We start from the raw sequence: 11,896 nt of genomic DNA, 5'->3' as shown, positions 1-11,896 counted from the left end.
AATCAATTGGCCGAAAAGGAAGAATACGAACATCGTCAAAAGGAACTCGAAGGTGTTTGCAATCCAATCATCACCAAATTGTATGGTGCTGCCGGTGGCGCTCCAGGCGGTATGCCCGGTGGTATGCCAGGTGGTATGCCAGGAGGTTTTCCAGGCGCTGCTGGTGCTGCACCAGGTGCCGGTGGAGCTGGTGGCCCAACCATCGAAGAAGTCGATTAAATATATTTACGCAACAATTTCAACTAGTAGTGTATAAGTTTAAATCGCAACTTCGTCATTTGCTTCGAATTTTTATTACAATAATGTAATGTACTGAAAACCATCAAGTTCAATAGAGTTCGATCATTCCAAATAAATTAAATGAGAACAACATAATAAAAAATAAAACTCAATTGTGTTTTTTTGATTTGATGCCATTTATTTTAGGTTTTACAGATCTGACATTTCTGATACAAAGACAAGCATGTTTATGAAAAGTTCTTCTCATTTTTCTCAGAATCAATTGAAATTTTTCATCCATTTACTTCAAACCAATCAAACAAGCATATATGAAAAAGATTGAATTTTCAATAACATAAATTATAATTACTCTTTCACCAAGCAAAAAAAACGAATTTGTTAGTTATATATCTTATAGCGACGATTTTTCTTAAAAAAATACAATACTTCGAGTTCAATACTATTATTGTTCAGATTTCGAGGATATAAATTGAGCAAAATATAAACATTATATCTCCGAATTTTTGTTAATAGGAATCACCATGTCAATAGGAAATTTCAGTAGATCAGCTACAGATGCTCGTTCTTTTGGATTATGTTTTAAGCACAGCTGCACCATCTGCAAATAAATCAAAACAAAACAATGAACCCTTTGTCTATATGCGATTCAAACAGCTGATTCTCATTTTACCTCGAGTAACATCGACGGATAGTAATTCGGTAGTTTTGGATATGCAATCTCTTTGGTTGGATTGATAATCGCTTGCATTTTTGCGTAAATATTTTTGATGTGGGCAAATGGCGTCTTTTTGTACAGCAACAAATACAGAATGCATCCAAGAGACCACACATCTGATTTTGGTGAAATCTAAAATGGTGAACAAAAAAAAAATAAGATCCATTCCTCGTCTCCAATGCCATCAATAATGTTTACTGTTTTACACTTACTTTGATTTTGGGTTGATGTTTTTTCGATATTGGACTGTTGCCGGTGGATGTGTCCATCAGTGCCTCTGGACTGATATAATTGAATGTACCAACTTGAGAATGTTTAATAATGCTGGTTGCGTCAACTGCCATTTTACTGGAAATTCCAAAATCGATTAATTTAAGTCGACCACGAACCATTAGGAAGTTCTCTGGCTTTAAGTCCGAATGTATTATGTCCTTTTTATGAATATAAGCGACAGACTCAAGCATTTGATGCCAATAAGCCATTAGCGTATACAGTGGCAGTGATGAGCTATACGTTTGCAAAATGTTTCGTAGATCAGAGTCTCCCTTTTCCATCACCATGTACAAAAGATTTTCGGATGAAATGATGGCACTTTAAACGAGAATAACAAATAAAAGTAAATCGTTAAAAATAAAAAAAAATGGTTTTCCCATTTTCAATCGATGACTTACTACTCGTACAATCGAATCACATTGACTTTGTCTTGAAGCATTGCTAAAATTTTCACTTCTTTGATATAGCCTTCAATGAGTCCCGGATCACCTCGCAAGTCAACAACCTAAAATCGAAATAAATTTTCAATATTTTTAAAAAGTGTCCGCAAATTGACTCAAGTTGAAAATAGTTAATTACCTTTAGCGCACATGGGACTCTTGTTTGTTTGTGCTCCACTAAGTATACCGTGCTTGAACCTCCGTGTCCTATCTTATTTTGTATAACAAAGTCTTTGCCATTGATGGTGATAACTTTCTTTTTCTCCTCCGTTTCGTTGGCATTAGAATTTGGTTTTGCTGTATCGCTGTTGGCCACATCACTTTTTGTATCACGATGGTCATCATTTGATCGCTGCAATTCACTGGTGATTGGTCCATTTGACGAATCTTTTCCACCTTTATTTTGTTCCTCTTTAACAGGCGATAGATTAACCATTGGCGATGATCGATAACAATTCAATGAATCGTCCAAACCTAAGTGGTTCATCACTTTCATTGTTGGTCGTGATACGGCCGATGGTGTACGAAACAGAACCTTTTGTGATTTGAACTCATTTTCCAATTCGGTTCGGCATTTTTTCGATTGACCGGCCGACGATAAAAGTGTTCGATGCTGTGATGATGATTGTACGCGACGCATGGTAGACGTTGCCGGCATATGAAATGATTTGTATGGGGTTTCATCTTCTCTCGCTTCGGCTGAATTTTGTTTTTGATCCTTGAACCCATCAGACAACGATGATTTTAATTTCGGTGTTTGCAGTTCGGTGCATAGTTTTGGATCTTGTGCGATGGCATCATTCGATTTGGATGATGGTGCCAAGGTGCTGCATTTAATGGTGGCCGCTTCGAGTGGTCCAATCAAACTGTCCACCGAACTTTTAACTTCTACTGATTTTGGCTTCCGTGATGCATCAGAAATGCGCGCTGCAACCGATTCGCTCAATTTCTTTGATGTTTCATTTGTTTGGATTTTACTGAACAATGATATTTTTGGCCGATCTGGTTCTTTCTTATTCACAATTTCCACACCGTCCGCATCATCGAAATTCAATTGACGCGGAACCGAATCACGTTTGCACGTACTTTCCGCACTTGATTCGCCTTTCTCATTGATCAATGACATGTGGCTACCCAATTTAAAAATGGAATCTGGCTTCTTGTTGGCAATGTTTTGATTGTTTTCACTGTCATTTGCCGATTTTTCCGCAGACAACTCAATGAACGATTCATCCAAGAATGCATTATTCTGAAGTCTTCAAGTGGCAAAAAAAAATTCAACAATTTCTCAGTGAAATAGTTTGAAAATTCAATAAAATATAAGTATTATGTACCCTTGTTCTTCGTCATCGGATGACTCGAGCGGTGATAATTCGGATATACGTTTTGGCAACAAATCTCTGCATTCAATGAAATACGTATACAAAAATATTTTAATTTTTTTTTTCTTGTAAAGTAAAAGAAATGTATCAACTTGTTCAATGTTGGTAACTCACTTTTTCGTAAATGATTCCGAAACCGACCTGTTAATAAACGATTCATTGAGAGAAAAAATAAAGCAACGGATTTAGTAATCGAAAATCAGTCAATACAATGTAAACAATTGGGGTGTTATGTTACATACATGCGAAGTGGTGTTTGAAAGTCTATTTCCGACGCTCGTTTTGAGTTTGAAAATGCCATTTTGATATTGGTGACGAAAATCAACAATTTTATGAAACAAACTAATGTAAAATTTGATATTTCTTTCAATTTTTTTTAGTTATTATCACTGAAAATCTCAATGCAGATGTGCATGGTTAATATTCAACATATGTATAGTTGATCGAACAAAAACAGTTGCGAATAGACAACTTTTGAAAACACAACGCAAACTGTCAAACCCACATTGAATAAATGTCGTGTCACGTATGAAGTCACGAAACATGTCTTCTTAAAATTAATATTCTTTCAGGGAAATTTTTAATTTTTTCAAAAAAAAATTAAAAAATAGAACAATTAGTCATTGATTCCAAATTTTTGTCGAGAAAAAATTAAATAAATTCCGTACGACGTTTGTTATACGTTTTTGCCGTTTTACCGTGAACGCATTAATTGTTGTAATCAAGTCAGCACCATTTTTTCGACCTGGTGGAAAAATGCCTAACTACAGTTCTGTCAAACGTCGAAGTTATTAAAAGTGTATTAGAAAGAGCTGGTTTTTTGTCAACTCAAGTAAATTTTATTTATTTCATAATAATAAAAAAACACATTTGTTGACTGACTTCTCTTCACTCACGTTCATAATATTCATATACTGTGGATCCAGAATACAGTGATTAAATTTAAAAACTTTATTTAAATCGTGTAATTTCATAAAAATATTACGTCCAAAATGGAAGGTTTGGGCTCCGAAGTTGGAAATAAAATGAGGGTAAGATCAATCAATTGTTATTTTACATTTATTTTTTGTTTATCTATTGTCTGCATCGCTTACCGATGAATGCATTGTCAGTCAATAATCAATTGATTGTATTTACTTGTCGAGCGGTGTGTGGATTGGTTGACACAGATATATTTTGAATAAATCGATATTGATGCATTTTTTTCATTTGTTGTTGTTTCTTCTTCTTTTCTGGTGTAGAGTGCTGTAAAAGCAAAACTCATTGAGTTGGGTTCAGGCACTGCCGGATACATTGATGATGAGTTGCCCGATTATGTTATGATTATGGTAGCAAATAAGCGATCGAAAGACCAAATGATTGGCGATTTAAGTTTGTTTTTAGGAAAGAACACAGACACCTTTGTCAGTTGGTTGCATCAAGTGTTGGAAAAATTGGAAGAAGTCACACTGCCATCGAACGGTATGAACTTTGATCATTTCGATAAGATACAGAGACATATCAGTAATATTTTTTTTCTATTCTCATACAGTTCAAAAGTCATCGACAGATAAACGTGACAAAAAGTTAAAACCAAAGAAACGTGGTGCAAAAGATAAAACACCAGATAAATCGCCGGTGCGATCAACGACACCACCACTTCAAAATCCAGCGACAACTTCAATTACCGACGTATTTGCCGATCATTTAATTCAAAAAGCGAAAAAAGTGATTGAACCACCGCTGAGCGTTAAGAAGGCGGAACGAAATGGCGGCAGCACTGGTGATGGTTTTGATATTCCAACAATTTCAGAGATTGCCAAGAAGGCGGTTGGTGCTGTTGTTTGTCGCAAAGAAATCACCGAATTGGCCGAACTACAAAAGAAAATCGATCAAGCAAAACGACAACTACGTCACATGACCGATGAATCAGAGGATGAAGATTTTCTCAATTTAGGAGCTGACAAAATGGATTTCGATGCTGAATTGGTAAATAACAGTAAAGAAACTGCCACAAGCAATGAATCGAGTGAAACCATCGTATCGAAGGCGCATGATGGGAAAATACATCAGAAAATAACATTCGACCAAAAACAACCGGACAAAGAGTCACCGTCGAAAAAAGGTTCGGTTTTAAATCGCCTTGGAACAAGAGATGAGGCTGATATGGAAAAAAGCGAAAAGACAGAACGAAATAAGAACATAATAAGTTTGTCTGCACATCGTCGAATGGAGCAAGCGATTTATGTTCCGGCACATCGTCGAACCGCCGAACAGTCGGGCATTTCAAAGAGATCGGATACGGATAAAGTGCGTGAACGAAGCCCACTCCGAAATTCGGATTCAAGACGTGGCTCAGCACGAGGAGACAGCCGATTGCCCAGAGATAGTCAAACGAGACGGCCGCGTGATGCAAAAGAACCAAGAGATTTACGCGAACGAGTAAGACAAAGAGAACGTGACATTGAACAACGCGGAAGTCGAACAAATCGAGACACAACACGTGAAGTTAATCGAAATGAAGAGAAACCATCGATTAACAATCGAATCGGTTCTCGTGTGATTGTTGCACCGCCCAAACCGGAATATGTTGAAGATGAAATTGAGGTACCCGTTAATTCCGTGGTTAAAGTGAAACCAAGACCATTGATACCGAGAAGTAAACAAGCCAGTAAAAATCTATTATTGCGTGCTGTGGCTGAGGCCCAAAAATCAACAGCACTTGCAACCAAACCAGTGGCACGTGAATTCAAGGACACCGAACGAAATACGAAGGAATTGTATACGAAATCGTTTCGTAATAAGTTGCAAAAGGGAAATATTGTGGTTGAAATTGCCGGTGACGATGAATTGGAAACAGTTGAAGTCGTTGAAAATGAAAATGCCGGTACAGTGGAAGACGAAGAATATGTACCGGTTAAAACTGATTCAATCGATGAAGATGCCTTTGTTTACATACCACAAGCAATTCACAGTGATGGGTAAAACAAACCTCTTAATTTCTAATCAAACAAATTAAATAATTCATTTTTCATATAAATTTAGATCAAAAGACGGCAATGGCCCAAAGACACAGTTCGTCGTCACATTGGATTCATTAGGTTTTCCGGCAAAGAAAAAAATCCCACAAAACGATAGTCCGCGCATGAATCCAGATTCAAAGATGGATGAACGCAAGAGAACGCCAATATCAAGTCGAATAGGTAGACGATCAGCAGAGACAGAAAATGAGATGGAATTGCGTAAAGCGGTTGAAAATAGCAGTAACATGTCATCGAAAGCATTAAAACGCAAACGAACGCCCATAAAATTTGACATGAATGATCGTGAGACTGAAGCCGATTCAGAGCCAGTGAAAAAACGACGATCAAGAAGTGTTGAACGTAAAAGCAGCGAAAAGGAGCACAGAAAGAGTGCAGAGCATGAGAACAGTCGCCGACAAGATAATCGCAGTAAATCACGCGAACGTGATCGTGAAAATAATGAATTCACATCCAAAATGCGAACATTGAAGACAAACAGCCAAAATAAATACGATAATCTGCCACCACGTAAGTTTAAAATCAAGCATAAAATATAATCCATTTGAATAGTTCACAAAATAATAATTTGTTTTCGTGTGCTTAGTTTCCAGTGCCATTACGGTGACATCCAATGATACCAAATTATCCAAAAAAGATCGGTGCAAATTCTATCCATCGTGTACACGAGGTGAACGATGTGAATACTATCACCCGACAACTCCGTGCAAAGCCTTCCCAAATTGCAAATACGGTGACGTTTGTCTCTACATTCATCCAAAGTGTAAATTCGATTTAACATGCTCTCGACTCGACTGCAATTTTACACATACGCCAGTCATGAGCGCTGCACCTCCTTTAGGTGAGTTCACTGTTCAAAAAGTCAATATTATTATTATTTATTCTAACACTTCTCTTTTTTTATCTCATTTCATTTTGCAGCTTCACACGTTGTGCCTGTAACCAATTATAAGAAAATTGTAACAACTCCTCTGCCCACACTATGTCGTTTCTATCCGAATTGTTCAAATACATTGTGCGAATTTTACCATCCAAAACCGTGCAAATTTGGTAAAAGCTGTACCAATAAAGTCGAGTGCAACTTTTATCACTTTGATTTACCCATACCGATAAATCACACATCAATGCCATCGAAAAATAAATTGAAATGGGTTGCCTCAGCCGTTTAAGAAGCAATCAAATGCTACAACTGACTACTGGATTTATAGAATTTATTTAGAAAGAAGAAGAAAAATTGTTTTTATTTATCATCTTATGTATTTGTGGGTTTACTATTAGTTTAGATTTGATTTTTATTTAATATTCAAAGATTGTAATTGATATCATTTTCAAAAGAAGATTAAAAAATAAGAAAATCGAATCTTTTCACCCAGCATGTATCGATCTATTCCTTCTAAAATAATAAATGAATTTTAAATCATGCCGTAGAGACTCTATAACGCTATATCATGCCACCTTCAATGTTACATTCAGAATGTATTGCATTTTATGGCTTAGGCACAATAATTTTATTTTTATCAGCTAAACAAGAAATAAAATGAATCAATTTTTAATTTATATAAAAACCTAAAACCATTTATATCATCAATAAACTGAAATACTTATTTCAATATATAAAACTAAAATATACCCTAATTTTGCGTATGCTCAAATAAAAACTGAAACAATTAAATTCAACTACGCCGTTTTTTTATTGTATATTTCGAATTAATTTATTTTGTTATTATTATTTTGATGAAGAACCTTTGAAATCCATAAAAAATTAATTAAATTGAAATCATTTGTTGCATTGGAAAATCTGCTTATTACACATAACACAAACAACTAACATTTTCTAAATCAATTTGAGTGCGATAGTATTAATATAAAGTTTAATAAGCAAAATAGAGAAAATTAGCTAGCTATCGTCCAAAATCGTTGTTAGTCACTAAAACCTGCGCAAGAGCCATATGTAAACAATTTCGAATAAACTGAGATATGATGCACCAAAAAATAGTCCTATTATGCTTCCAATGGTCACGACAAAATCAAGATTTGTAAATGAACGCTTCCGTACCAATTTTTGAGACTGATTCAGAACTCGAATTATAATTGTTGTGTTACCCGACACTGGGTCACTCCTATTGTACTGAACATATTCATCTTGCCGAGGTTTTTCCTTTCTCAACTTTCTGCAAGTATAATCGAATTTGAATAAATGAGAGAGAATTAATTTAATTCTAGATGTCGCATACCCGCTGAAACCGACATGCATACCAGTACAAGTAGACAGGCATGGCTTCACATGCTTATGATATTCAATTGCTTTACTTTGAGTTGCATGTTCCTTAATGCATTTCATTTGTTCATAGCTACAGTATTGACTTTTATCTATTGAATTAAACAAGTAATGATATCATTCATACTGGAATCATAAAAAAGCAATTTAAAATTAAAACTTTTACATTCAGTTGGTGCAAAATGTAATGTGCAATTGCACCGCTCCAAATCAATCTGAACTCGAGTATAAATTAAACACGAAACAAAACTATACGGAAAAGATGCATTTTCGGGCCATCGTTCGTCCGAAAATCTACAATTGCGCCCTTCAATCGAAATATCCCGAACATTTTTTGCATTTTCGACTGGAGTTGTCTGTTAAATTAAATAATATAATTTTAATAATTACGAAGATGTGGGGTCTTCCCATAAGATTATTGGTTAAATTTTATTTTATACAAAAGTTACTTTTATTAAAAATTCCTGAACTTCGTCATCGTACAAATGAAAATGGCGATTACTATCCGTATTTGGAAATTCATCTGGACTATGGAAGTGAATCTTGAAAATTAAAAATTAATCTATGAACAATTGAACATATACTATGAAATACAGATATGCTGTCTGACTCACCCAAAAATTATGGCCTTTCCTTTGAAGTAAATCGAATTTAAATTGTATAACCGATTCAATCGCTCCATAATTTAACGGCAATTTATTCCAATTTAAATCACTAAACGGAATAAAATAAATTTGAATTCTATAAATTAGTCGGGAAATGCCATACGTACTAGAAATAGATAGAGTTAGCGATAAAACACATGCCCTCGCTATATATTATTTTTTCTTTGAATATATCCTCACAATTGTGATAGTGCAAACCGTTGAAGTTAATGTTATAAATCCATCCTTTGCACTTCGGAAGAACCTAAAGAAAAATGGAACTTTAAATTATTTTCAAAATGTACAAACATTTAATCAAACAAACCAATCGTATCATAGTTTCAATGTCTACGCCACAAGTACTGTTAGTTTCATTACATGCAACCAATGTTTTAGAAAAGGTCGGAAAGGCTGGGTTAGTGTGTACATAATCCAAAACATTATGGTAAAAATCTTCACTGTTAAAATAAGTGGCTTTTAAATAACGAATAATTGATTAGCAGTTTGTTTGATTTACTGATCGGGTTCTTTAATCCCATGTTCTGCATAATATGTCTGTATAAATTCTCTAACTACTGTAGTATCTGCCCTTTGGTTGAATCCCTTCTCAAAGCAAATAGAAATGGCTGGAAATGTTATATTTTTCCTTAAATCAATCGTTTCAATGTTGAACACAATCGCACTATTCAAGTAATCTTTAAATGTGTGCACAAAAACCATGGTCATAGTGGTAACAGACGTGATTAGCACAAAAGTCCAAAACATGCTAAAATATCATCGATCAATTGAAATTTCATCCATAAGCACATGATACAAACAAAAATAATCACTTACCGAACGGTTGCATCATAACGGCTATGCAAAAATCTTAATCCATGTAAATAACTATTACTGACAAAATAGTCAAATTTGTCTGAAAAATTGCTCACATTTTTCAAATTTGACCACAGTCTTTGAAAGTGTTTTGCCTTATTTTGGTCGTGTCTTTTAACACGCATTTTCATAACGTACGATTTTTCAGTGGACGAATCTGTTTTCAGTTGTGATTGCTGGTGATATTCACTTAAGACTGCCACTCATGCATTCATGAAGTTTATTCCACAAGAAAAACAAATTCATATTGTGTTTCAACACGCCACAATTAATTTAAGCAATGAAATACTGGACATTTCTAGAACAAATTAAAATTGATCGAATTACCTCGTACACGTCACCATCATTTTTTTTATTTTAAGCGAATATAATGAAACTATAATCACGATCTAATATTTTAAATTGTATTGAATTTCTTATGTTATGTGTTAAGTTTTTACGAAATTTAGTAAATAATGTTTTTTTCTAGGGGTTGTACATCGTTTGAAAATGAAGAATATACAGCAAATCCACGATTCTTACAACTCTCACTATTCCAACGATTTCCAAAGGAAACAAAGAAGCCATAAGAAAACCATAGATTTATTGCTCAAAACGATAAAAAATAAAATTCACATATAGTTGGCGCTGCATTCCATGCAAAATTGCAAACTTGTTTTCCGTTGCAACGGACTAAGTGGAAAGTATACGCTTATTACATAGAATGTAGCGCCAACTATACGTGAATTTTATTTTTTTATCATTTTAAGCAGACATCTCATCGCTTCTTTAATATTTAAATTTCCAACATGTTTTATATACGTATATAAGTTCGTTGTTCGAAACTGTCAAAACACGACTAACGAACTTATATCTGTATTGACAGTTTTATAAATAAACTTATTTAAATTCATAAGTCGTAAAACAATTAAAATAATTTTAGTTCATAAATTTGATACCAATTACACCGTCAGTGGTTTTACTCACACAGTATAACAATAGATTTATACTTGTAATGTATAGCCGTAGTGGACGATTACACGGACACAGTATACATCGCAGTGTAATGTTTATACTATGTCCGTGTAATCGTCCACTACGGCTATACTAATACAAGTATAAATCTATTGTTATACTGTGTGAGTATAAAATTTGAAGTTTTTATACTAAAACCACTAACAGTGTACAACAAAAAATATTTAATTTCCAATGTTTACAATAAATGAAAATTGCTTCATTAAATTGTTAAATCAAACACGAAGTGTTTCGCTAAAAACCAAATTCCACTATTCCGACGAATCCGAAACAAATGACGATTCCTTATCCGAGTGTCCAGCCCCTAGGTTTTTTTTACATTTTACAAAACACATAACTGTTGTTTTGATAGACGGAAACATGCTTACCCACAACTATATTGATTTCGTTTTGTTGCTTTAATTTTTACATTGAATTGTTCTTAGCACATGGGGTAACTTGTAATTTGAGTGATTAAATATATTTATAAATTGCTGAAAATATGATGACTATCTAATTTAAAAATGTGCATACACCCTAAGTGATTACGTAACAAGCATGAAATGATATGCATCTTCTCCTTTATTTGATACCTTTTGCATATTTCTGATACAATCGTTTTGTGGAAAAATAGAAGATCTCAGCAATGCTTATGAAACTGCATCCAAGAAAAAGTGAGGCAGCCCCACCGATTGATACTTTTTTGCACCCGTAAATAAATCCAAATAGTTAAATGAAAATGTTATTGTAAGTATAAAAAAGTAACATACCAATTAAGAATGAAACACCATACTTCAGATCTCGTTTAGTTCTTGTTTGTTTAATGTATAATCTCAGTCTCAGATTAGTGTGACTAATTTTCTGAGTTAAGTGCAAGATCGAATAGTCAATCGAATTACATTGACGCAAGCATGTGCAATTTTTTCGGTACTCATTCCAATTACGTTTTGATAAACAAATCCTGTGAAGATATGCCAAACATTGGAAGTATCGTATGGTATGGTATTAATATGATTTGGTATTACATGCGGTGATCTT

The 11,896-nt window shown here is 34.3% G+C and overlaps 2 protein-coding genes and 1 long non-coding RNA gene across 3 annotated transcripts; 1 reads left to right on the top strand and 2 right to left on the bottom strand.

Annotated features, from left to right (window-relative positions):
- Positions 1-595: 595 nt before the first annotated feature.
- On the bottom strand, positions 596-3,511 carry LOC116342428 (dual specificity protein kinase TTK). The gene is made up of 8 exons (XM_031770035.1): positions 3,293-3,511; positions 3,165-3,191; positions 3,003-3,068; positions 1,808-2,924; positions 1,627-1,733; positions 1,168-1,546; positions 911-1,087; positions 596-838 (listed from the first exon to the last, which is right to left on the bottom strand). Exons 1-8 carry the CDS (start codon positions 3,349-3,351, stop codon positions 728-730), a joined length of 2,043 nt encoding a protein of 680 aa, XP_031625895.1. The 5' UTR covers positions 3,352-3,511; the 3' UTR covers positions 596-727.
- Positions 3,512-3,870: 359 nt separating this feature from the next.
- LOC116342574 (zinc finger CCCH domain-containing protein 14) lies at positions 3,871-7,693 on the top strand. The gene is made up of 6 exons (XM_031770248.1): positions 3,871-4,081; positions 4,292-4,511; positions 4,582-6,010; positions 6,075-6,580; positions 6,657-6,911; positions 6,992-7,693. The coding sequence occupies exons 1-6, from the start codon at positions 4,043-4,045 to the stop codon at positions 7,237-7,239; spliced, it is 2,697 nt and encodes an 898-aa protein (XP_031626108.1). The 5' UTR covers positions 3,871-4,042; the 3' UTR covers positions 7,240-7,693.
- Positions 7,694-8,615: 922 nt separating this feature from the next.
- Positions 8,616-9,062, bottom strand: LOC116342617. Its single transcript, XR_004201266.1, has 3 exons — positions 8,963-9,062; positions 8,798-8,890; positions 8,616-8,704 (listed from the first exon to the last, which is right to left on the bottom strand). It is a non-coding gene; the product is annotated as an uncharacterized LOC116342617 (long non-coding RNA).
- Positions 9,063-11,896: the final 2,834 nt, after the last annotated feature.

Source organism: Contarinia nasturtii, unplaced genomic scaffold (assembly GCF_009176525.2).
Source record: "Contarinia nasturtii isolate CC-2019 unplaced genomic scaffold, AAFC_CNas_1.1 Cnas_scaffold_864, whole genome shotgun sequence".
Taxonomy (NCBI): Eukaryota; Metazoa; Arthropoda; class Insecta; order Diptera; family Cecidomyiidae; genus Contarinia; species Contarinia nasturtii.
Note: the sequence above shows the minus strand (reverse complement) of the source record. Positions and strands in the feature narration are given on the sequence as shown.

Coding starts and splice junctions, on each gene's coding strand:
- LOC116342428 (XM_031770035.1), bottom strand. CDS start 3,351: ATGGCATTTTCAAACTCAAAACGAGCGTCGGAAATAGACTTTCAAACA. Junction 3,192..3,292: donor TTTCAAACACCACTTCGCAT/GTATGTAACATA, acceptor GTTTATTAACAG/GTCGGTTTCGGAATCATTTA. Junction 1,088..1,167: donor AACATCAACCCAAAATCAAA/GTAAGTGTAAAA, acceptor TCACCATTTTAG/ATTTCACCAAAATCAGATGT.
- LOC116342574 (XM_031770248.1), top strand. CDS start 4,043: ATGGAAGGTTTGGGCTCCGAAGTTGGAAATAAAATGAGG. Junction 6,011..6,074: donor CAAGCAATTCACAGTGATGG/GTAAAACAAACC, acceptor ATATAAATTTAG/ATCAAAAGACGGCAATGGCC. Junction 6,912..6,991: donor GAGCGCTGCACCTCCTTTAG/GTGAGTTCACTG, acceptor TTCATTTTGCAG/CTTCACACGTTGTGCCTGTA.